This window comes from Crinia signifera, chromosome 8 (genome assembly GCF_055691185.1).
Source record: "Crinia signifera chromosome 8, ASM5569118v1, whole genome shotgun sequence".
Taxonomy (NCBI): Eukaryota; Metazoa; Chordata; class Amphibia; order Anura; family Myobatrachidae; genus Crinia; species Crinia signifera.
In genome coordinates, this window is record NC_139224.1 from 165,303,944 (window position 1) to 165,330,772 (window position 26,829).

General features: G+C 45.8%; 1 protein-coding gene across 4 annotated transcripts in view; it reads left to right on the top strand.

The window, feature by feature from the left end:
• PATJ (PATJ crumbs cell polarity complex component) overlaps window positions 1-26,829 on the top strand; it is a 175,902-nt gene that overhangs the window by 79,981 nt on the left and 69,092 nt on the right. For all 4 annotated transcript variants that reach the window (XM_083157646.1, XM_083157649.1, XM_083157648.1 and 1 more), the window contains 7 exons: window positions 1,623-1,722; window positions 2,051-2,192; window positions 5,947-6,018; window positions 7,159-7,336; window positions 9,154-9,264; window positions 13,203-13,268; window positions 17,923-18,037. In XM_083157646.1, the coding sequence (XP_083013772.1) occupies window positions 1,623-1,722; window positions 2,051-2,192; window positions 5,947-6,018; window positions 7,159-7,336; window positions 9,154-9,264; window positions 13,203-13,268; window positions 17,923-18,037 (784 nt within the window). The remainder of the gene's footprint in view (window positions 1-1,622; window positions 1,723-2,050; window positions 2,193-5,946; window positions 6,019-7,158; window positions 7,337-9,153; window positions 9,265-13,202; window positions 13,269-17,922; window positions 18,038-26,829) is intronic.

A 26,829-nucleotide genomic window follows, 5' to 3' on the forward strand; every position in this document is an offset into this window, starting at 1 on the left:
CCTTCACAACATTGAACCCATTTAAACCCATAGAAAACAGTGGATGAAAAAAAACGAGTCTGAAACGGGTAGGACCCTGCTTAATTACATTTAGATATACCAATTATATTGAACCGGTAAATTCACTCTGCACCTTTTAGGCTGCACAAATTACCGGTAAAAAAACAGCAAAATACCGGGTAAAAAGTGCAGTCTAAAAGGGGCATTACAGTACCCCAGACTTGTGAGTATTTTTTCGCAGCCCCATAGGACTGTGCAAGCCCAGAGAGAGAATGGGCGCAAGGAGCTCAAGTTGCAGCAACATTGCCGACGTTTCTACGCAGTTCTGGCAGCAGCTCACCCCCTTTGCGGATAATTAGATTGACCCGTAAATGTATGCATAATTACATGAAGTTTACATGTGACACAGTAGTTTCATCGTTTTTCTAGTTACCTTCTTTGTGACTATAATTAATGTTTGAAAAGAATTAGGCTCGCTTGGAAAAATCCTAGAAAGATGAATTATTGTATATGATGAAAAGAACAGGTAATTCATTAGGCAAGAGTTATAGATTTAAGAAAAATGACAGCCCATCTTTATATTTCTTATAGTACGTATTGGGAATTATAATACAAAAGAGCATCTGTCTGTCTGGATATGTGATGTGCGGTAGGGTCAGTTCTAGCATCTGAGCCAAATTTACACACGCAAATCAACAATACAACTATGACTATAAAAATGATCATAGAATAATACAAATTTTAATTGTGGTATACAATTTAATATAAAGATATTGTTATAAAGAAGTAAATAATATAGGTTTGTGTGAAATATATATGTATTTATTATATATTTTTATTTTAATTAATATATATGTAATAAATATATAAAATTAAATAAATATACAATAAACACACATGCTGTGTACACACTTTACAATTTGACATTCGATTTTGACTATATAGTAAAAATGGAATCGGTATCGCGTAGACATCGAATGTTTGAAGCATTCTATCCCAATTCGATTCCGATGCGCGATCCCGTTCAGCAGAAATCAAATAGACAGGGCAGCAATGACTATATAGTACAGATTGAATGCAGATAGCATGAATTGTATGTAAATAGCACATGAGTTAGCAAAGATTGCCTAACCATCAATTCTAATGGTGTGTATACACGGTACAATCCAGCATCAAATTTTGACTATATAGTCAAAATCGCATCGGGATCGCATGCAGATCGCACAGGTTTTTTACCTTGCGATCCCGATGCGCGCTCCTGGGATTTATATAGTATTCAAAATGGCTTGCACTCATGCCATAATATATTAACGCTGGGGTAGCAAAGTCAGGGCAGATGTAATGTAACCTAAACGAGGAAGGGTGCACTACACACCACTCCTGTAATGCAAGGAAAGCCCTTTTAATCATACAGCATGGCTACACTATGTACAGTTTCTGTACAAACTGTACACACAGTAGCCATGCTGTCTGATTACAAGGACTTTCCCTGCTTTACAAGACTGGTGGGTGCACCCCTTCTCGCTCAATATTTCAAAAAAGATAGTGGCATTAATTCTAATGTTTATTATCTTATATTTTGAGATATCAGTTTCTTATCATTTTTTCCTTTTTGCTTGCAGTATGGAACACAGAGCGAGACCTTACTACAACCCATAAATGTGGACACCTATGACGCTCAGCTCCATAGCCCAGAGGACATCGCTATAGAAGTGGATCAAGGTTAGTATGTGATCAGTGTTATGGAGTGAATGCTCACACTCCCAGTCTACTCCCCACCCATCTGATATTTGTAGTTTGTCATCGTTGTAATAAACACTAAAATGTACGTGATCCTTAGCTAAATAATGTATGGGGGGTATGCATTAAAGCTCAGAGGGAGACAAAACTGTGAGCGATAAAGTACTGGCCATTCTGCGCCTGCCTTTGGATTCATAGGATGTTTGAAAAATGACAGTTGGGAGCTGATTGTTTGATACTTTATCATTCTCCACAGAATTGAACCCAATACTTGTGTCCTATTATCCAGTAATAATATCTGTTTTCTCAGGTGAAATTTCTCCGCTCAAGGAGCCCAGGATCATTTTCGACCCAGATGAAATTGCCATAGAAAAGAACTACGCTCAGAAGAGGAAAGATACCAGCGCGACTGTAAGCTCTGCGGCTCCACGTGCGCAAAGCCAGTCCTCCATGTAAGTGATTAGGACTTAACCATAACTTATGAATTAGGACTGGGGTCCTACATTCTTTCCTCGGTATACAGTATCCCCCCCCCCCCGAAGCTTCTCTATTTCTGCTGTAGATGACAGACTTGCCTGAAACTTGACCCGCCATCCAACCAGGAAACCATCAAAACACACTTCAATATTAGCAGCTGCCATCCAAACTATAAAAAAAAACAGTTTTGCAGCATTTCCAAGGAACGTTCCGCCATCGCTGAGCAGCATTTTTGCAGACTGATCACAAAAGCCGAATTTTAGTGCATAGTTCCCCCATACTATAGTACAGAACCTCGCATCAATCATTAAGAACCCATTTCTGTAACTGTAGCCTTGTCGATCTTTATCCGTTAATAAAACCAGGCCTGAAGGCTTTTTATTGCTTTTTTTTTTTTTTTGGGACTGAAATTAAGCTTGGCATATTTTCAGTTTAAAAAATTGGGTATAAAAATTTGGACGTGCCGGTATATTTATGCCGTTTCTGTTCAAGTCGGATCAATCATTTGATCATCTGGAGGCGACGGAGGGTTTGCAAGGCCTGATCTATTTGGCTTTTGTAAGGATGGCCCATAAAACCTTATTGTGTTTTCGTTAACATCATTTCGGAAGGCGTATAATTTTATGACGATATAATGAGCTTTGCTACTTCTGACTCGGTAATGGAATGATAAATTTGGTTTCAGAAGGATATCGTGCAGTGCTATTAACGTCTTTTTTTTTTTTTTTGCCAATCGAGTTTTATGTTCTTATCTCCTTTGGGTAGAGTTTTATTTTATTTTGTTATGTCCTAATCAGGAGGGCGCTGAGTGACACACGTAGTACAGCTTTTCCGGTGAGCGTGAAAGTCAATGACAAACCACCAAGCTTAGAATTAACGAGCTGCGTCCGTTTATCCATAACAATAGAAGTAGAATAAATATTTAAAAGGACCACAGTGCTTAAATGTCTAATGCGTACTGGAATGATTGTGGTTATTGATAACAATAATAAAAATAAGGTACTTGTGTACTAGCACGGCGCCCACGATAATTAGTCGCCCGATTTTTGATCGCATCGCATGCCATACACCCGATGGCATGCGATGCGATTTTGCCCCATATACGATGTAACATTGTATAAGCACCCTAATGGGTGATTTTAAGCACCATAATGGGTGCTTACAATGTTAAATGCACCCCTACGCCACCCCCCACTATAAACGTGAACCCGAAGCATGGTGAGCGCAGCGGTACGCGTCTTACGACCTTTTCATACCCCCACTATCCACGTCGACGTGGTGTTGATTTTATATAGTGTGGCGAGCGCAGCGAGCCACCGAGCCCCCGAGCCCGTAGCATGGCAAGCGAATGCGCATACCTGTGAAGTTATGCGCGTCCCCTCGCGGGGCTCGCTGCGCTCGCCACGCTTCGGGCTCGGTGGCTCGCTGCGCTCGCCACACTTTACAAAATCAACTCCACGCCGACGTGGATAGTGGGGGTATAAAAAGGTCGTAGGATGTGTAACGCCGCCCCTCGCGGCCTCGCTGTGCTCGCCACGCTTCGGGTTCACGTTTATAGGGGGGGGTGTCGTGGGGGTGCATTTAACATTGTAAGCACCCATTAGGGTGCTTATACAATTTTTACTCGCATCCCATCGCATTGTATGACATTGTACAACATCGCGCGATATCGCATCGCATACCATGGTATGCCTGATGGTATGCAATGCGATGGGCGCCGTGATAATACACAAGTACCAAAAATAATACTCATTTAGTCTAATCGGTTTTACGGTCTCTCCAGCCGGGAGAGGGACAGTTGAATGAATTCTCTATATAGCAGAGGCTGTAAGTGCCAGTGTCCATAGGAAAATAAGTCATGGTGTGGTTGTGAGCCTTGCTTGTGTATACCCCCTTTGTGGGCTTGCATTGGCTCCCATAACTCCAGGTCTCCATATTCCATAGAATTGCCCAAAATAAGTGAATGGCTACAATGTTATCAGTTTCCGTTAAAAAAAAAAAAAAAAGCTCACATCAGCTTTTTATTTCTGTAGCAGGATATGCCCGTCATAAACACAGGAAACGTTTTGTGGCAATCTGTGTCCCCTTCATCAGTTGAAATTTGTGTGCACAGTGTCGGTCACCCTTCAGTCTGTTGGAGTGAAGGGCATAACTACCATAAGTGCAGGGGGGGCAGCTGCTATGGGGCCCAGAGCTGAGAGGGGCCACCTTCCATGTCACAGTTACATGTGTTCTATACAGGGTGTAGCTACCACAGGTGCAGGGAGTGCAGCTGCTATGGGGCCCAGAGCTGAGAGGGGCCACCTTCCCTGTCACAGTTACATGTGTTATATACAGGGTGTAGCTACCATAGGTGCAGGGAGTGCAGCTGCTATGGGGGCCAGAGCTGAGAGGGCACATCTTCCCTGTCAAAGCAACAGGTTATTTTTTCACCTTTGGGTGGTACATAGGGCCCCTTTTCAAACATTTGCGGCCCGGCCTAAAAACAGCTAGTTTCGCCACTGGTTGGAGTAATACAAATTATGCTTAATGTGCCGAAATAGATAATGCAATAGCTGCGTATTACCAATACCAGAAGCGTGAGGCTTATCATTGGTCCTAAGAAGAAAATGGTGAGATGTACCATAGAGGGCTCTCAGGCTTAAAACCATATGCAGCATCAGGAATGGTGACTTAAGGACCGCCCGTGACAGATCGAAGTTATAACCTGCACATTCGATATGAACGGGGTGCGATAGCAAAGTGTCCTTTTAACAATGAAGCAATACTTTAAGTGTAACGGTTATTTTTGTTCCTAAATTGATTAATTTACTTTGGACTAATAACGGTATATATAATACACAATTATATTTAATAAAATTAAAATACAAGTCGTTTTCAGTCGTTCCATTTGCAGCAAGTGGACTATTCAGAAATGAAAGAAAAGAAGAAAAAACAACGTAATTTACGGAGGTTGTAGTTGCGGCCTCTTCAGTCTCCTCTAGGTGGTGCTGCAAGCCTTGCGGTCTGAAGAATCTATTTTAGTGACTGCTGGCTCTCCCTATGTAGTAATCTGTGATATGTTCAAGCAAATGGGTGTCACATTTCCTAATCCATTCTCATTATGTTACAGCGATGACCCTGAACAGTCAAGTCCATTTTCTTAAGCATTTTTCTGCACTTTTACTTTTAGTATTTCAGTAAATATCATTTTACTTCCTGTTTAGTATTTTTAGAATTGTTTTTTGTTAAAAAGTCTCTGCTTCAGTGGTTAAAAATGTTACTCGTACTGTGAGTTTTTAATGTCGCTTATATCAGAGATTTCCTAAGTTTTGCTGCGGATTTTGACTTTAGCGATGTTATACCCCTTTCAAATAGCACCTCGGGGCCGGGTTATTGCCGGGTTGGTGATGTATGAACCCGGGTTGAGGTGCGGTGTGAAAACATCACACCTTATAACCCAGGTCGAACTACCTGGCAATTCGACCCGGGTTATTATAAGAGTTGGACTAGGGTCGCCCTCTGTATAATGGGTAACCCGGGTTTAATGTGAAAGCGAGGTGGCTTTGCGTCATGCAAGGGGTAATAGTGGCCTCTCCAAAATGTTCCTGTGAAGCCCGGAACTTGCTATCTCCGCCACAGGATTTGGAGGCCGTGTCGCTTCCTCTTGCATATTAGGAATGGCATTTGCAGTGAGATGCTTGTTTTTAATGTACTCTGTATTACATCTGTCACTTCTACTCTATCTAGTGACCTGCCTGAGCGTGAAGAAGGGGAAGGAGAGGAGACTCCGACATTCAGTCACTGGAGCGCCCCCCGTGTGTATGTATAATAACTATCCGTGTGTGTCCCTGTCTTTAGCCGCTTCCAACGGTACTTGGCCGACGGTCAGTAGTTTAACACAATATGGTACCATCTACGTGATCTACGTGATCTACGTGATCTCTACGTGATCTCTGGCTGGGAATAGTGAAGGGTTCCGAGCGCACCTTGTTTGAGGCATGGAAAATGAAGTTGTACATTAATTTGGAGCCCATATGGGAGATCTAGAATTTGGCACAATAAAAAAACATGAAGAACTAATTTTCAACCTTTTGTCTGTTGACCGTGTGCTTTGGTGATGACCTATTGATTGTTGGCCCTTTATTCTAGGGATGGCCAAACCAGTCCTCGAGATCTACCAACAGTCCATGCCACCTGGGGGTCTGTAGAATGTAACGGTTAGGAACGAATGCAGCACATGTTTGACAGCTAGTAATTTCGGCACCTGTGCACCAGCTAGGTGGTCTGGGGAATACGACAGTTAGTAATGACTGCACCTGTGCACCAGCTAGGGGGCTGGGAAATGTGACAGTAAGGACTGCACCTGTGCAACAGCTAGATGGGAAACGAGACAGTTAGTAATGACTGCACCAGCTAGGTGGTCTGGGAAATGTGACAGTTAGTAATGACTACACCTGTGGACCGGCTAGGTTGTCTGGGAAATGTGACAGTAATGACTGCACCTGTGCACCATCTAGGGCGTCTTGAAAATGTGACGGTTAGTAATGACTGTACCTGTGCACCTGCTAGGTGATCTGGGGAATGTAACAGTTAGTAACAACTGCAGCTGTGCACCAGCTAGGTGATCTGGGGAATGTGACCGTTAGTAATGACTGCACCTGTGCACCTGCTAGGTGATCTGGGGAATGTGACAGTTAGTAACAACTGCAGCTGTGCACCAGCTAGCCGATCTTGGGAATTTGACCGTTAGTAATGACTGCACCTGTGCACCAGCTAGGAGGTCTGGTAAATGTAACAGTTATTAATGACTGTGCCTGTGCACCAGCTAGGTGGTCAGGGAAACGTGGACTGATGGTAGATCTTGAGAATCGGTTTAGCTAGCTCTGCGTTCTACCAAAACCGCACCCAACAGCCGCATTACTATTGTCCAACGTCTCCTATTTTCTGATCTCCTTTCAGGGTGGAAATTTGGAGAGAGCCTCAAGTTTCCCTGGGAATCAGTATAGTTGGTGGACAAAGCGTTATAAAACGCCTCAAAAATGGAGAGGAGCTAAAAGGGATTTTTATTAAGCATGTCCTGGAAGACAGTCCCGCCGGGAGAACCAAAGCACTGAAGACCGGAGATAAAATTCTAGAAGTAAGTATATAGTCGCAAGTACATAGAATACAGCCTTACGGACCAATTGAATTAGAGATGCAGGCGTTGGTAGATGTACATCTCTTGCAATGTTTGGCTGCGTTTCCTTTTGCCAGTTCGGTTAGGCTGAACATTGCTATTTTATCTGCACACCTCTATAGGGTGAGAGGGAAACTAGCGACGTTGCTGGTGGCGAACAGCACACCGTAGCAAAGCCTCTGATTGAATTTCCCCAGTAAAGTCCAGCTTTTACCTACACTGTGGGGTCTACGTTCTAAGCCCTGGACAGATAGAAAGTGCGTGCACTCAATAGGTCCAATTAAACTAACCATATATATTTTTGGGTTGTGGGAGAACACCCATTAGAATATCCTAACTTCCTTTACAATGAAGCTGCAGTGCAAATCTGACTAGGAACTATCTGTAGATATTAAAGTACTAGTAAGCCCGCTCAAAGCAAATGCTTCGAAAGGTAGTCTGCTACCTTGTGATTGCCTATGTGCTTGTGCATGTGTGAAAGATGTAGTTTCACTCGCTGCCAACAGATGGCAGTGTTTCGGAGACATACAATCAAACACAAGACATAAATATAGATGATCAATTATGTCAGTTGAGACATTTAACAGTTCTGAAGGTGATCAGGTGAGTTATTAGTCCTGTTGCCGGGAGTATAAACGCCTGCCGGAAGCCGCCAAGCATTCTTTGAGGCGGAGGAACGTGTTATTTGAGCCTGGTAATATCGGTCACCACCGCTGGACCTTGAACTTTGGCTGTAATATTAATTCTCACCTGCAGTATGCTAATACCACCATCCATGGAATAAGTATTCCTGTCCAGGACGTTTCTGTGTGTGTGTGTGGAGGGAAGCCGCATTAGAGACATTCCGTCTATTGGTCAATGGGAACCGTGCAGTAATAAGTGGGACCGCTGCGGTAAAATTGGTTACCAATTAATAAGCAATAGTATTGCTTATTTACTATTTATTAATATCTACAACATAGCCTCACAACATATCCGCCTGAACATTTAAAATTCACCTCATGCCTCACAACAGACTCCTGCTGAATGGATTCATTATTATAATTTTTTTTGGTACTTATGTATTAACAGGGCGTCCATTAAGTCGTTTGTGTAGTGGTGTATTTAGAATACCAATACACCACTATTCAGGCTACGCAAACTATGTAACTTACGTAACAGGAGCTGTGCTAATACATAATGGATCATATACCCACTATCCACGTCATATCCCCATTATCCACGTGGGTGTGGAGTTAATTTTATAAAGTGTGGCGAGCGCAGCGAGCCACTGAGCCTGAAGCATGGCGAGGGGATGGGACTTGCTACTGTTTGGCCACTTTATCACTGACAGCACTGGGTTTTCTTGCTGTATTGATCATGAGCCACCAACTCAGGGCACCCCTGCAAGTGTCCATAAAATATACTATCTATCAGTGGTTCTCAACCTGGGGTCCTCACGTACCCCAAACAGTTCACATTTTTCAGGTCTCGACACAGAATCCCAAGTGCAATAATTAGCTCCACCTGTTTTTAAATGTGTCAGTGAATAATGAGTGCACCTATGCACCTGCCGGGTGACCTAGAGGCGTGCACTGTTGGGGGTACTTGAGGACAGAGGTTGAGAACCACAGCTGTATACTATATGTAAATGTTACTAAAGTACTCTGGCCCTTTTGTATCTGCCCCCCCCCCAGTACAATGTTGAAAATATTACTACTATTGTTTTAATTATTTTCATTGTTAAAAATAAAATAATGACATGGAACCTTCTATTGAGCTCTGCATATTGTTTCCAGGTGTCGGGGGTAGATCTGAAAGAAGCCAGACACGATGAAGCTGTGGAAGCCATTAAAAATGCAGGAAATCCCGTGGTCTTTGTCATCCAGAGTTTATCGGCTGCGCCGCGGGTGAGAATCCCCTGCTTGGGTACTTATGTTTGTATCACACACAGTGGCAGTTGCAGAAGTGGGAGTGCAGTGCAATTCAAATTCAAATAGAGCAGACACCCTAACTCCCCCCCCCCCCCCCCCCGCCTCCTAAGCGCTGATGGGTGGGTCACTGGCAGTTGGTGAAGTTCCCCAATTTGAATTTTGGACTGTGCTGCAGCAACCACCTCTGTAACTGCCACATGGGAGTTCCGTTTCTGTCTGGTTGTTCTGCATGCATAACAAACCTGTCCGTGAGCACAATACTGGAAGGAAGTCCATTCAGTAAGTAGGTTTAACCCAGCTGCCTCCACATGTTACAAAGATATACAGTTTGTTGGTCCCAAACCATTTTCAGTTTATTACAATCGGTATGGAAGGGCAAGGGGGAAATGAGGGAGAGTCTGCGCAGTTGAGGGCGCTCCACAAATCTTATGTGATGCATACCGGAGATTGGCCCTCCCCCGCAGCTACCAGTAGCCCGATGTAGCCTGTGGGCTACTCACCGAGGTGCAGATATATTAACCCGGGTGAAGAGACAAAGTGGAAAGTGATAATCCACCAGCCAATCAACTCATAACTGTCATTTTTCCAACATAGCTAATTAGTTGGTGCGTTATCACCTACTTTATCTCCACGTTATCTCTTCACCAGGTTTAGTAAATCTCCCCCTTAATTTGTGAATGAGCGCTGTGCATGTGTTGTCAGCAGGACTGCTCAAGTGCAGTAGTTCCGCTTACACACACAGGAGGGACGGGTTCTGTGTCCCTGGAGATTGCTACATTGTCCCAGTACAATCGCATATTGCAGTGTGGTGCCCGGCACTGTTATCGTATTGAATATGCTATTAATGCTAAATGGACTTGATTGTCTCAATAATATAGTCCAGGGGTGGCCAACCGGTCAGAGGTAAAGAGCCGAAAAATATCTGTAGTCAAGCTAAGAGCCAACAACAGCACCTTCGACGCGCATGCCAAAAAAGGGGCATGGTCTATTTGGACCCCTTGGGTGGGTGTGATACACATATGCCTCCAATAGTGCAGTGCCATATATACATATGCCCCCAATAGTGCCTGATACACATTTGCTCCCACGGTGCCAGGTATGCCCCAAACTGCTATGCCCCCACAGTGCCAAAAAGCTGGTATGCCCCCACAGTGCCAAAAAGCTGCTATGCCCCCACAGTGTCACAAACTGCTATGCCCCCACAGTGCTAATTTCCCAGCAGCAGCACTCACCGTTGTTGCTGCTGCTGCCGGGCGTGGCGAGGACAGTCTGGGGTCCCCCTGCAGTCCTGTCATGTCACCAAGGGGAGGAGAGCACAGCACACCGCGCGTCTCCTTCCCCCCTCACTTCCCTGTGACTGGGCCGTCCACCAATCAAAGCTCGCGGGCCGGCTTCTGATTGGCTGCCAGCCCGCGAGCTCTGATTGGCGGATGACCCAGTCACAAGGATGCACAGTGAGGGGTAGGAGAGATAAGCGATGCGCGCTCTCCTCCCCTCAGAAGGAGAAGGGATTCAAGAAACTGGCAGCGGGTGATGGGGACGGGGACAGACGGTGGGCGGCGGGCAGCAGTGGGAGCAGGAGCCGCACTTTAACAGAGGGAGAGCCGCATGCGGCTCTAGAGCCACAGGTTGGCCACCCTTGATATAGTCAGTCTCCTGCAGTGGTGCAAGTAGAATTTTTTTCTTGGTGGTACTGATAGCCGCCACCAAAAATGGGCATGGTCATTTGTCATCAGGGGGCGTGGTCACACAAAGCTATAGGAGTGACTAAATGACAATAGAGGCGTGGACACAGGAGACAGGGAATGAGAAACAGGGAATGACTGGGGGTGGGTTGGCTCTTGCTTGGGGGAGAGCCAGGCAGCTTGTGCTTACAATAGTGGAGCCTGCTCTTCATGCTGTCGGCGCTGCTGATGCCTGTCAGTGTGACAGGCTAAATCAGCAGTAGCCGGTAGCTGCATACAGCACTAATCATAACGCTGGCTGAGCGGGCTGCGGATGCATTATATTCAGACTTAAAATGAAAATAGGGTACTTATGTAGTATCTGGGCTGCCGATTTTTTGATTGTATGCCTTAAGTTAAGGCATACAATCAGATGCGATGCGATGCGATATCGCATCGCATCGCATCGCATCCGATATCGGATGCGATGACCCGATTTTTCCATAGGAATCAATGTTAAAATGATTCCTATGGAAAAATGGGTCCTTTTCATACCCCTACTATCCAAGTGGGCATGGAGTTGGATATAAACCTGTGGCGAGCGTAGCGAGCCACCGAGCCCGAAGCGTGGCGAGCGAAGCGAGCCCCGCGAGGGGACGGTATTCGTCCCCTCGCGGGGCTCGCTTCGCTCGCCACGCTTCGGGCTCGGTGGCTCGCTACGCTCGCCACAGGTTTATATCCAACTCCATGCCCACTTGGATAGTAGGGGTATGAAAAGGACCCATTTTTCCCATTGAATTCCATGTTAAAATGGACTCAGTCCATTTTAACATTGATTCCTATGGAAAAATCGGGTCATCGAATCGCATCGCATCGCATCGAGTCGCATGCGATGCGATGCGATCTCCCGATCCGACCCGATTTAGAAATCGGCAGCCCAGATACTACATAAGTACCGAAAATAGAAATGACAGTGGATCAGGGGTAAGTGGTACTGCGTACCTGCAACATATTTCTTACAGGTACTCCGTACCACGCCGTACCCCCTTACTTGCAACACTGGTCTCCTGTCTGAAAGTGACATTTTTAACTTTGACCACTAGATGGCAGTAAAACAACCATTCGAGCAGATTTTGTGTTTTAAACTTTTTCTCTAAATTTAAAAATAAATCCCCTCTCCCTTCTTATTACCAAGTTATTTTGTGGGCACATTACGGGTGTTAAATACCTGTGAATCAGGCACTTAATATTCATCATTCTCTTAGTTATGTTTATAAAGACAGATGTGTTGTGGATCCCATGCGATGCATAATTTTTACAGCGCATACAATAGGAAAGAAATGTACATACTAAAAAAAAAGTTTATCGATATGCAATGTTAAAATGTGCTGTATATGTTGATTTTGATCCAATTCCACACAAAGTTGTACTTGAATGGTGATTAACTATATCTATGTTTATTGCTTGGCCTCTTGCCAAACATCTGTGGTGTCCGTAAAAACCCAATAAATATATTTGAAGGAAAAAAAAAAATGAATTTAAAAAAAAAAAAAATGGGATACGGTCATATTGTTGACACCACTTAGGTCGACAGTCATTAGGTCGACACCGTTGGGTTGACAGGTGGCAAGGTCATCAGGTGTCTAGGTCGAAATGGGTGAAGGTCGACAGGTATCAACGTCTACATGGTTTTAGGTCGTCACAACGTTAGGCCAACATGGGTTATGTCGACAGGTCGGAAGGTCGACATGGTTTTTTTTACTGTTTTTTAAACCGACATGTGCCGACTGGGGTATTGCATGCCCTACCATCCACTAGGGCATGGTGGGACAATAAAATAGTGTGCCGAGCACAGCGAGGCACCGTGCCCGAAGAATTGCGAGCATAGCGAGCGATGCGAGGGGCTGCGGTTGACTTCCAACTGTGTCCATGTTGACTGTGTCGACATTCAGGTAAAAAAAACGTAAAAAAAACCATATCAACCTTCTGACCTGTCGAACTAACCCGTGTCAACCTAACGCGGTGTCGACCTAAAACCATGTCGACCTTGCCACCTGTCGACCTAACGGTGACAACCTAATGAGTGTCGACCTGTGGTGTCGACAATATGATCCACACCCATAAAAACACATTCTAATATTCAATGTAAATCCTAGCCATGATCTAGCTGTTGTGCAGGGCCTCAGATCTGCAAATACTTTTCAGCGACTCACCGCTTAATAACCATTCATTTGACCTGATTTCTTTCAGCTGCTGTCCGTTGTGGCTCCTAAAACCTCAGCGTCAGACAAAGTGAGCGCAGACACCACTGAAAAGGTGAGATGCGCAGCAGCGTAACACTACGGCATAGAGTAACTTGTGCATAGTCTCCAACACAGAGAGCACAGGCTCATTCCTTGTGCGCAGCTCTGTCTGTGGGTCCAGTGGTGTAACTACTGTAAGGCAGCCCCAGCTGCTGCTTGGGGGAGAAAGCTGCAGCAGGGTCTATGTGGGCACCGGCACTGGCTGAGCATGGCTATATATATATATATATAGCCTTGGAGTGACACCGTCTTCATACACATATATATATATATATATATATATATATATATATATATATATATATATATATATATATCGTCCCGGTGGCCAAGGACTCCAGCCAAAAGTAACAACGTCCTGGACCCGGTGCGGGCCAAATATATATACTCACACTGCCGCGGCAGCGAAGGGAGCACTCAGTGGTAATAAAGTAAATCCAGCAACGTTTCGATTTATTTACAAATTGACATCAGGCATAAAGAAAAATAAAACAATGCTCACCTTATATCCCCTACACCCAAGTGCACGTCGTCGCACGTTTCCCGCGGCCGGCCACTCACTTCATCAGCGCGCGTCACAGTGCCGCCCGTTGCCATGGTTACGCATCCACACTGCGTCTCCCACACCATGGCAACTGACGTCTCCTGATGACGCCGCAGCCCGACAATGGAGAACCAAACCACGTGGTCATCGCGGCTGACATGTCAATAAAAACAAAGATGACAGGCGAGAACAAGGGCGATCTATGCACACATGCTATAAATATTGGCATAATCAGTATAATCTACAAAGCTGTATACATCATATATTTCAATGGCACAAACCGGCACATGTATAAAAATATACACCAACCGCACATCAAAGAATCACAATACAAAAAATGCAGAAAAAATATTTTTACAGCAAAATTCAAAAAATACAGGAAATATACAACACTCCTGAATACCAGAAGGACCACATATTACATTCTATAGAAAGGCATGTAGACCAAGATGGTCATTAAGTCTAGATGGGACCATGGTTCTCAAACGGTGTATCCACCGTGATTCACATCTAGCTGGAATATGGTCTATGATCATATAATGTAGGTTAGTCATACTGTGTCCAGCCAGTGCAAAATGTCTTGCAACTGGCTGATCACTAGTACCAGAGGCAAGCGCTGCCCGGATAGAAGCACGGTGTCCTGCCATTCTATCACGTAGATTTCTGTCAGATTTTCCCACGTAATGCAACCCACACGGGCATGATACTTTGTTACTTTTGGCTGGAGTGCTTGGCCACCGGGACAATATTATTGGTATCACCCTGCACAGGAGTGGGAGATACTTGGCCGCTGGCACCCGCATCTATTTGTGAAAACTCCAGGTCTACATCTGTTTGATGTGTTTGGACGGTGTCCACTGTTTTTAAAGGAGATGGCAAAGGGAGGCATCAGTGATGATAACGGGCAGTGGCGTAGCTCTGTTTGGGGCGCCCCCCCCCCCCCGCCGTTAATGGGGGGGCACCCCCCCTCTCTCCTCCCCCCCCCCCGGCTGCCCGTGCCCCCCCATGTCCCCTCCCCCCATTGCCGCAGTCTTACCTGTCCACCGCGCGTCCCGGCTCCCCTCCTGGCTTCAATTAATTCTATGCAGACGGACCACGATAAAATGGCCGCCCCCATACCGCAGACAGTTTCCGAGAACAGTCTGCTTTATGGGGCGGCCATTTTATCGTGGTCCGTCTCCATAGCATTGATTGAAGCCAGGAGGGGAGCCGGGACGCGCGGACACTGGACAGGTAAGCCTGCGGGGGATGGGGGGCGGGGGGATTACTATAGCACCGCAGCCCCCCCGGCGCCCCCATATGCACAGCGCCCCCCCCCGCGACCGCGGGGGCTGCGGTGCTATAGCTACGCCCCTGATAACGGGGTTTTTAGACCAGTCCTGTCCAAACTATGGCCCTCCAGCTGCTGTGAAACTACAAGTCCCATCATGCCTTGCCACAGGTTTGCTATCAGGGGATGCTAAAACTATGCAAGGCATGCTGGGATGTGTAGTTTCCCCAACAGCTGGAGGGCCACAGTTTGGAAATGCCTGAAGTAGACGGTCACCGAGTGTGCCCACTTCCTGCAGGGAAGGTGAATTACTCAGAATCATCAGCACACATTATATACATATTAAACTGGTGTCATATGTGCAGTCAACAGTCATCACATCGACATGAGAATGTTGGCATCGTTAGCATGTTGACAGTGACCATATCAGCATTCATCATGGCTGCCCGGCTGATACGCCGACATTATGAACTGCCGACAAAGCGTCCCTAGCGGGATACCAGTCTTCATGGGGGCAGTAGCGACTCCAACCATTTCACCCAGGTCCAGGCTGTCACTCCACGTGAGGATCACGCAGGTATCTGAGGTGAGTATTGTTCCCCTATACCTAACCTGAAATCCTAACCCTCACCCTTGTACCTAACTTCCTGTGACTGGAGATTAAGTACCAGCCAATCACCCTCAAGGATGTCAATGGCTCCTTGGTACATACTGGTCCAGCCACTACGGTTGACCCCACAGTCTACTGATAGCCACAGACAGGTACGCTGCTGTCCAAGCCTTATGTTCTACTGTGTAATGCCCAGTGATTCCTTGCAGCAGATGGGCTTGCGTTACAGCTCGGCGTGTCATGTTTTCCTGTAGTCTTCAGTTATTTTACTAATAGTCTTGATCATTAGGACAATTATGGTGCTATAATTGCTCAGTATAATCACTCACATCTATTAGTTTTTACGTGACTAAGCATTTCCCAGGCTCCACCAGATGGTGCTTACGTTTAAGTAAACCAGGACTTATTCAATTAAAACATCTCCCAAAGTGCAGCATTGATATTCAGGAACTGTATTTAGTAACCAGTAATTACCTGATCTAATCAGGCTTCCTGATTACATGTCTTTCGTTAGTTAGCGGATCGACGTATATTTCATGACTCATGTACTCATCATTTCTGTTTTTTTATTTTTATTATTATTATTAATCATTTATTATTTATTTGTGTTATGGTTTTATATTCTTGATCAGCCAATATCAAATATATTATTCTAGAAGGAAAAGACGTCTGCTAGATTCTCAAGTTCGTTAACAGGTAACCGGCGGCATTGCTGAGGCACGAGGCACTGCTGTGCAAGTAGAGGAACACTGGTTTTCCTGTTAAAACTAATGTTTCCTTAGAGGGCCGTGGTTTGGTTCAGATAATCGCAACTCCCGCGAGGGCATGGGACACAGTATGTGGCTGATTCTGAGTCACAAGTTGCTGCCACTTTGTGCCTCTTTAGACCACGCCATTGAAGCTTGTACCTTTTATGGTAGCTGCTTGGCAGGTGCGCATGGCCCCCAATTTAAACGATTAAACATCCATATAATAAGCCGCTTTGGTGACGTGCCTCGTGACACTTCATGACCATCTGTTTAACTCGTGCGCCATAAGGGGGGCTCTGCATTTTCGTAAATCACCTTGAGTTTGTCAGATCAAGATGAGTCTACATAATATCCCCCCCCCCCCCCCCGGTGCCGGCAGACCCTCCGCTCCAGCGAGTGGGGAGTGCGGGCAGATCCGCTGCTTGAGGGGGGGGCAGTTCCGGGTGGGGGTGGGCATACTTGCTGCTCCAGCGAGCGGGTGGTGGTGGTGCGGGTAGGCCGGCTGTCAGGGGGGGTTGGTGCGGGCAGACCAGGAGCTGCTCTGGGGGTGGGGGGTGCGGGCAGAGGGGGGGGTTGGGTGCGGACAGACCCACTCGGGGGGGGGGCAGACCCTGCAGGGGTAGTGGTGTGTATAACGCTGGTCTATCCCTAGGTGGGGCGGGTTTGTATATAACGCTGGGCGGGGGGGGGTTCTAAACCCCGCCCAGCGTTATACACACAGGGGATGAGTGACAGATCTGGCTAAATATATAAGAGATAGCTATAGTTCGATAAACACTTTGATTTTTTTTCTTTCGTTCTGCAATAACCGGACCAAGGGGTAAATTTACTAAAGGAAGGTTCTAAAAATAGAAAAAAAGGTGCTGTTTCCCATAGCAACCAAGGAGGTTAGAGGATATTAAAAATATTTTGCATACTCTGCAGACTGGGAAGCTTGCGTTCTGTCCCCAATATGTTATGCGCGTGTTACCTTTTCTGTATTACTATTTTTTCTCTGCAATCGGACATTCGATCACCTTGTTAGATTATCATTCCATTTATTTGTCACCAGAAGTGCTCCCAACGTCCGGCTGCGTCTGGGGACGGCCCAATTACCGCGCTGGCTTCCTGCGCTGCCCCACTCGCTTCTCCCTAAGTGCATTCTGCTATTAGCCAGTTCGGCGACGTAGATATCTATGTTCCAAATACAACTACTAACAGCTTATTGATGTCCTCTGAGCTGCAAGAGCAAGGAAAGGTCTCCATGTTTGTTGGTTTATAAAAAGCCCGATGTTGAGCGCTGCCGCTCCGCAATGGTTTTACTGTACCCGCTGCCACCTGCTGTGCGAGGTAACCGGACTGAGTCTGGGGTTTTACCACTTATCATCATGTAGTCTGTAGTAGAGGGAGGTAACTTTCTGTTATTTATTGACTTGTCTGGTTAATACGTTCTATGTGCTTCATTGGCTGTCATCTTACGTTTCCTAACCCCTTATTTCATTCCTACCCCCCCAGAGCGTTTCCCCCGTACCTGGAGGTCCCCCGCCTCCGATGAAGCTGCCTCCTCCGTACAAAGACTCCGCTAACTCTGTGACCTTGGACTTTGATCCAGAGAGTGAGGACAGTGATGGTAGGAACAAGTTATATCTTACCCTTTTTGTTTTGTTCTTTTTACGCACCTTTAGTTTTTACAACTGTACATTTAACTATCTGTAAAGCGATCATATCATAATTTATGGTGCATAAATGTCCTCTTAATGGCTTCATTCGACAGTTTTCAATTTGGTACGTTTGTATTGGTGGGGAGAAACAAAGGCCAATAAATTTACGTATCAAATATACTAATAACGATTATTATAATAATTTATTTAAAAAATAGGAAAAGTGAACTTCTGGGCTACTATAGTAGTTTTCACTCTCTATAAGGCAGGCATGTCCAAACTATGGCCCCTCCAGCTGTTGTGAAACTACAAGTTCCAGCATGCCTTGCCACAAATGTGCTATTAAGAAATGCTAAACCTCTGGCAATGCATGCTGGGATGTGTAGTTTCACAACATCTGGAGGGCCACAGTGTCTGCTATAAGGAATTGCAGGTTATTGTGTAGCCAGTGTCATGAAGAGGTTACACTGTAGCAGTAGCAAAAAAAAAAAACATTATGTAGAAAAATGAACAAAATGTAATACTTTAGAGAATTATTCAAACATGTTATAAACAGGGGCGTGAAATTGTGTTCTGATGGATTTTTTGCATATGGAAAGTCTTCTGCATATACAGTGGGTGCAGGGGCCGAATGAGAGATGATTATTCATTGTAAAGATGAAATCCGTAAGAGAACTGACAGATGTTACTGTTATTTAGCAACTCACGAGTCATAGTAACTAACTTTGTGTATGAGACATTTATACTATTATAATATTGGGGATGCGGTTAGAATTTCGGCATTTGGATGCTGGCATTCGATTTACCGATGCCGGAATCACGACACTTGTCAGAAGACCACCACCAAAATTCTGACATCACTAACCACGCTGGGAAGGGGTGGGGGTGGTTGTTAGGCTGCAGGTGGGGGAGGGTTAGGTAGGGGGGACGTTAGGGAGGGTCAGTCACTAAGTGGGTACGGTTGATGGGTAAAATACCCAAGGGTGCCTGTACACTGCTTATAAAACTGTCAGTGGCCACAAATAAAGACCACATTATATTATACATATCTCCTGACCCGATCCCATTCTCTTTGGTACAATCTAGAATCACTTTTCTGTTTTCTATGGACTGACAGAAGCTTCTCTGTGTAAGGAGAAATGAACGGAAAAGTTCTTTGATGTCTGACTCCTGTATATATTTATACAGTATACAATCAGAATCCGCTTTATTGGCCAGGTATACTTGCGTATACTAGGAATGTGTTTTCGGTTTGCTGTGCAGCAGCCGGGTGGGTAACAAGTAAACAGCATACAGTATAAACAATATAAACAGGTGGGGGAACATGTACAGTCATATAGAAGGTTATTCCGAGGGGACACCGTGTTATGTGCAAAGGGTTACGGCGCGACTAGACAGTGAGGTGTTCATGGGTTCACGTGTCAACAGGTGAACCGCTTGAGGGAAGAAACTTTTTAGGCTTCTGGTGGACCTGGTGGGAATAGCCCTGTAGCTTCTGCCTGATGGCAGCAGGTTTAACAAGCCATGGCCAGGATGTAGTTGGTCCTTGACTATCTTCATTGCCCGCTTTTTTGCTCTGGACAGGTACAGCCTAGGTCCTGGACAGAGGGAAGATCTGTCCCGGTTATCTTCTCCCTAGGTTCTGACTAACTTTTGGAGTCTGCATTTGTCTCTCTCCCTGGTGGATCCGTACCAGACCAGTATTGAGGAGCACAGTACAGACTCCACAATCGCAGAGTAGAAGAGGAGCAGAAGCTTCTGTGGGATGTTGAACTTCCTCAGTTGCCTAAGGAAGAATATCCTCTGCTGCGCTTTTCCAACAACAGTATCAGTGTTGGGCCCCATTTAATGTCCCGGGAGATTGTGGTTCCTAGGAACTTGAAGGAGTCCACTAGCGACACCACACTGTCCGCAATTGTTAGCGGAGGAACGCCAGCGGCCTTCTTCCCAAAGTCCACTACCATCTCGATGGTTTTGAGTGGGTTGAGCTGTAGGTGGTTGCTGCTGCACCACCGGGCCAATCGGTCCACTTCTTGTCTGTAGGCCGATTTGTCCCTGTCAACGGCGAATTTGATTATCTTTACTGATTGCGCCTCTGAGGTGCAGTCGTTGGTGTACAGGGGGTGAGCGTACACAGCCCTGGCGGGCTCCTGTGCTGATGGACCGCACTTGGGAGGTGAATTCCCCCGCTTTCACAACTTGTTTTCTATCAGTCAGAAAGTCCACAATCCAAGAACACGTAGCTTCAGGGACTCCTAGGCGGAGTAGTTTGGGGTGGAGGATGTTGGGAATGATTGTGTTGAAAGCCGAGCTGCAGTCGACAAACAGGGACCCTTTCATAGGTACCATACAAACCCGGTCTATCGTATTAAGAGGCATAGTCAATCGTTTCCATATCCTGCTTTTGAAATGCCCCTTCCTGAGATTTCAGATCTCTATTGCAAAATGTCACATCTGTTTTTGGCTATTGCCGAGAGTTTTTCGATTGTATGGCTTTTATTATATATTTTATACGTCTAATAATGTGTACGAAAGTGTACCTATTTGAATACTTTTGATATTTTTAATAAGTAGCTGAAATGTTATGCACTCACCCGAATACGTTGCAGAAATAATTTTTCATGTTATGTATTTTTCCTGTCAATACATTTATATATATATATATATATATATATATATATATATATATATATATATATATATAAAGTTAGGCTCTAAGTGGGGTTTAGGGTTAGGCTACAGGGGGTTGTTAGAGTTAGGCACTAAGGGCCCCATTTATCAAGTAATTTTTGCAGCTAAATCCCTGAAAACACCCGTTTTCGGGGGTTGGCCGCAAATAGTAAGTATCCCCTGAATGTATTAAAGGGGACCGCAGCAGGAATCTCCGATCCCTGCTGCGATCCCCCAAGCAGCACCGCAGGCCGCATCCCCCATAGCTTTCTATGGGGGATGCGAAGCTGCCCGATGTATCAACATCGGACAGCTCAGCTTTGCAACCCTGGGCTATCGCCATTCTGATATGGCGATAGCCCATTGTAGCCTATGGCTACACATCGCACTGCCCGAGCGGCCGTGCGGTCATGCGGGGTCGAGCCCCCCCCCCCCCCCTTTGGCTTCCGGGTCAGCGTTTCGCAGGGACCTGTCCCTGCACTGTCATAATATCGTAATATTCCGCCCAGATCGCATTGTAAATGCAGTCAATGATAAATGGGCCCCTAAGGGTGTACGGTTAAGGCTAGGCTGCAGCAGGTTAGGGTTAGGCACTAAGGGGGATAGGGTTAGTCTGTGTGTCGGGGGGGGGGGGGGGGAGAATGTGTGTGCATCAGCTGTCGTGACAATCTGCTTCCCAAGTGCCACCACCCAGATACCATCCTTTACCTGAAAGTCCACATATGCGATACAGCTGTCCATTCACATCTATTGCTTGTGTATTGCTGCAGTCATTACTAGTTTCTGATGTGTTTTGGGAGGAACACATGGTCCTTAAATCCTCCTTATTAATCAAATATGGTCTACAAAATGTTTTTTTTTTTTTAATAACCGACAGAAAAAACAGAACAGCTTTTGTATTTGTACCGTATTTGGCCACTAGGTGGCAGTGTAACGCTGGTCTATGCAAACTGCATAAACTACTGTAGTACAAATTCTCCTATTATAGGGAATTGGTGTATACAGAACCACATTGTGCTTACAACAGTTCAGTGGTGCATTTATAATGGCGTTGTCCGTGAAAACCTTTTTTTTTTTTTTTTTTTTTTTAAACTGCTGTAAAATTTCATTTTATGCTGTGCCAAAGGCCCAAGCTTGTAATTTGTTAAAACCTCCACCATAATGTTAGAATGTGTTTGCATTGATAATCAATGACAGCAATTAAATCAGGTGTGGTGGTAAAACACACGGCTCCTGACTTGATAGCTTTTGTGTGTATGAATTCCACATCCAGAGATGTAGCACCTATGATGCATTTATTGATTGTGTGTTTTACTATTTTGTGTGCGTTGTGTGTGTGTTGTGTGTGTGTTGTACTGTGTGTGGTGTGTTCTGTATTTGTGTGTGTACATATGGAGCGCCTCTCATCCAGCGCTGGGAATCGCCAGATTCCCTTAGCTGGCGATCGCGCGCGAAGAGGTGCTGCATCTGACGGGGAAGTGCGAGCGCCTCACAAGCACACACGTTCCCGTCAACACGGCGGCAGGGAGTCGGGGAAGCTGGGGGCAGCTGCTGGGGCATCAGAGGAGCTGCAGCAGGCGGTGGAGGGTTCAGTCGGAACAGCGCGCCCCCTTCCGGTGGCTGGCGGTTGGCAATTCGATAGCTAGGAGTAGCTCCAATGGGAGCAGGTCCATCTGGATGTGTTGGTTGTGTGTATCTGTCCAATGTGTAAGTGTGTGAGGTGCGCTACGTATATATATGTGTGTGTAGTGTTCTGTGGGGGTTATTCAAGTTCATTCGGTCAATGTTGCGCGACTGCGCAGGTGCGTTTCTGCGCATGTGCAGATGTAGAGTGAGTGCGCCTACGGCAAACTTTCGGTTTGCCGGGTGCACGTACCCATGATGGGGGGTCGGAGAAGCGTGGGGGGCGCCGGGCTGCCCCATTACCATTTTGGGAACGCCCAGCGTTCATGGTAATGAGGCGGTGACGCGGGAGCGGGGGGGCTGCCCATATCCGTGCCAGCGTGCACGCATATGTAAGTAACTTAAAAGTCACTTTTCTATGCGTGTACTTTCCACAGCTTTTGACGGTCGCTGACCATCGATTGATGTGGGCGGTTACCCGCACTGCGAGGGGGGTGGGTGGGCGTTCATTCGCCAGGATGGGTTTGGTGGATTTGCAAGGCCGGCGAATTCGCAGCCTAGCGAATCAACCAGAATAACCCCCTGCGTGTATCTGTGCAATGTTTAAGTGTGTGTGTTCTGTGTGTTGTACAGTTTTTGTGTGTGTGTGTGTTGTAGTGTATGTGGATGTGTGTTGTACTGCATGTGGTGTGTTATGTATGTGTGTGTATCTGGCCAATGTGTAAGTGTGTGAGTTGCGCTACATATATATGTGTGTGTGTATCTGTCTAATGTGTGTGTGTGCGGTGCGCTACGTATATATATATATATGTGTGTGTGTGTATCTGTCTAATGTGTGTGTGTGTGTGTGTGTATGTGTTTGAGGTGCGCTACGTATATATGTGTGTGTGTATCTGTCTAATGTGTGTGTGTGTGTGTGTGTGTGCGGTGCGCTACGTATATATATATATGTGTGTGTGTGTGTATCTGTCTAATGTGTGTGTGTGTGTGTTTGAGGTGCGCTACGTATATATGTGTGTGTGTATCTGTCTAATGTGTGTGTGTGCGGTGCGCTACGTATATATATATGTGTGTGTGTGTATCTGTCTAATGTGTGTGTGTGTGTGTTTGAGGTGCGCTACGTATATATGTGTGTGTGTATCTGTCTAATGTGTGTGTGTGCGGTGCGCTACGTATATATATATATGTGTGTGTGTGTGTGTGTGTGTTTGAGGTGCGCTACGTATATATGTGTGTGTATCTGTCTAATGTGTGTGTGTGCGGTGCGCTACGTGTATATATATATGTGTGTGTGTGTATCTGTCTAATGTGTGTGTGTGTTTGAGGTGCGCTACGTATATATGTGTGTGTTTATATCTGTTCAATGAGTAAGTGTGTGCGGTGCGCTACGTATATATATATATATGTGTGTGTGTGTGTGTGTATCTGTCTAATGTGTGTGTGTGTGTGTGTGTTTGAGGTGCGCTACGTATATATGTGTGTGTGTATCTGTCTAATGTGTGTGTGTGCGGTGCGCTACGTATATATATCAGATTCTTACCTGATAATATGTTTTCCTCTACTCCACCATGGCAGCCATTACATATGGGTTTTTCCCTGATTGGGTAGCTTTGGAAAGGAAAAAAAGACTCCTCCTGTATAAAAGGCTCCTCCTCCTTCCTGCTTGTGTCTTTGTTCCTAGCTCTCAAACACAAACAGTTAATTGCACAAAAATACAGGGTAGGGAACTATGCTGCCATGGAAATTTTTTTTTTTTTTTTTTTTTATATCACTGCAGACAATACCTTACGTCCAAACTTTGCGTCTGCTGACGCCATCACATCTAGCCTATAATATCTGGCAAAGGTGTGCACCGAAGCCCATCCCGCGGCTTTACATAGCTCTAATATGGATGCTTCGCCCTTTTCTGCCCATGAAGCTGCCATTGCTCGGGTTGAATGCGCCTTCAACCCTTTGGGCGGCTCTTCTCCCATTGCTTTATAAGCTTCCAGGATACAACACCGAATCCATCGGGCAATCGTCATTTTTGACGCTTTCTGTCCTTTGTTCTTACCCTCTGTAAGTACAAATAGGTTCTTATCCTTTCTGATTTCTCCCGTTCTTTGTTTATATATAGTCAGGGCCCTAACTACATCAAGCTTGTTCAATCGGACTTCCTTATCATTTTTGGGATTCCCGCAGAACGACGGGAGTACAATCTCCTGATTCACATGAAAGTTCGATACTACTTTGGGTAAGAACTGCGGATTTGTCCGTAATACTATTTTATCTTCAAACTCATTCATGAAGGGCTCCTCTGACCACAACGCCTGTATTTCCGATACTCTTCGGGCCGATGTTATAGCCACAAGGAATGCCACTTTCCAAGTAAGCATTTTAAGCGAGACTTCTTGTAACGGCTCAAAAGGTTCTTTAGTGAGCGCATTGAGCACTAAATTCAAGTCCCATGGTGCTAACGGCTGATGAAACCTTGGCCTTATCTTTTTCGCTGCTTGAAAAAACCTCTGGATATATCTATCCTCTGCTATATTTTTATCTAGCATAGCTGCCAGTGCTGACACCTGCACCTTCAGAGTGCTAACTGCCAGTCTTCTATCTAGGCCTTCTTGCAGGAAGTCTAATATTACTGGAATCTGCTCTGGGCTTCTGTTTTTCTCCCTGCACCATGATGTGTACTTTAACCAAGTCTTGTAATACACTTTCGATGTGTTCTGCTTCCTTGCTTTAAGTAAGGTCTCCACCACCTGACTAGAGAACCCCTTCTTTAGCAGTGTCCTGGTCTCAACAACCACGCCCTCAGATTCCAGGCTGACGGTTGAGGTTGCTGCACTCTGCCCTGTACCAGCAGATCCGTCCTCCTTGGGAGCTGCATCGGTCCCTCTATTGTCATACGGAGTAGTTGGGGAAACCACGGCCTTCTGGGCCAACTTGGCAAGATTGCGATCACCGTCGCCTTCTCCCTTTGCACCTTTCTTAGGAACCGTGGGATTATTGGGAACGGTGGGAATGCATAGAGAAGTTGCTTTGGCCACGTTGCTGTTAGCGCGTCCCACTGCTCGGCCTGTGGGTCCTGGAACCTTGAAAAAGTACCTCTCTACTTTCCTGTTTTGCCTTGATGCCATGAGATCCACACACGGGTTGCCCCACTTTTTCACCAGCATTGCAAAGACTTCTCTGTTCAGTCCCCATTCTCCTGATACACACAGGGTCCTGCTTAGGCCGTCCGCCACTTGGTTGTCCTTGCCTGCCAAGTAAACTGCTTTTAAACTTTGTACTTGCACCTCTGCCCAGGCCAGCAGCCTCTCGGCCTCCTGCATCATGCCTAAGCTCCGTGTTCCTCCTTGCCTGTTTATGTATGACACAACTACTTGGTTGTCCGATCTGACTACCAGCTCCTTGTTCTTCACCCTTCTCTGAAAGACTCTGCATGCACACACTACTGCCCTCATCTCTTTGAGATTCGAGTGCATTTTCTTCTCGTCTGTTGACCAGACCCCTTGGGACGACTGACTCTCGCAGACCGCCCCCCATCCAGTTCCACTTGCGTCTGTCGTTATCACTACCTGATCGGGTAGATGGAACAGTCTTCCTGCCTGCAACCTGCTTCTGTCTGACCACCACCTCAGATCTTCTTTCGCCCTTTGTGTTAGCCGAATTCGCTGGGTCAGATCCTTGTTGTTGCCATTCCACTGCGTCAGATAGCACCTCTGCAATTTTCTCATATGGAACCTTGCCCACTGTAAGGTTTCCAACGCCGAGGCCATCAGTCCTAACACCTTCATACATGCTTCCGCAGTCGTCACTGATTTCCCTAATAAGGGTTTTATTGACTGGATCAACTTCTCCTGTCTTTCTGGCGTCAAGGTGACCCGGAGCGCCTGAGTGTCCAAGATCACTCCCAAGTACTTTATCTTTTTTGATGGTTCTAATTGACTTTTGCTTTTGTTTATCAACCAACCGTGCATTGTCAAAAACTGTAAGACTTCCTCGGTGTGTTTCCCTGCCAGTTCTCTTGTTTCTGCCATAATTAGCAAGTCGTCTAAGTACGGCAATATCACTATGCCCTTTTGTCTTAATTTTGCCACTAAAACCACTAGTATTTTGGTAAACGTCCTCGGCGACGTCGCTAGGCCAAACGGTAGTGCCCTGAATTGGTAGCTTATCCCCTGGATAGAAAACCTCAGGTACCTCTGATGGCTGACACAAATGGGCACATGAAGATACGCGTCTTTGAGGTCTATAGAAGTCATGTAAGCGTCCTTCTTGAGGTCTGGTAATATACCTCTTACCGACTCCATCTTGAACGTTCTTACTTCTACTAGCTGGTTCAATTTTCTTAGATCCAGTATCGTCCTGAATCCCCCCGACGGTTTTTGGACCACGAAAAACCGTGAATACCAGCCCTCTCCTATTTGTGATTGTGGTGTTTCCACCACCACCCTCTGCTGTACCATCTCTTTCAGGCTGG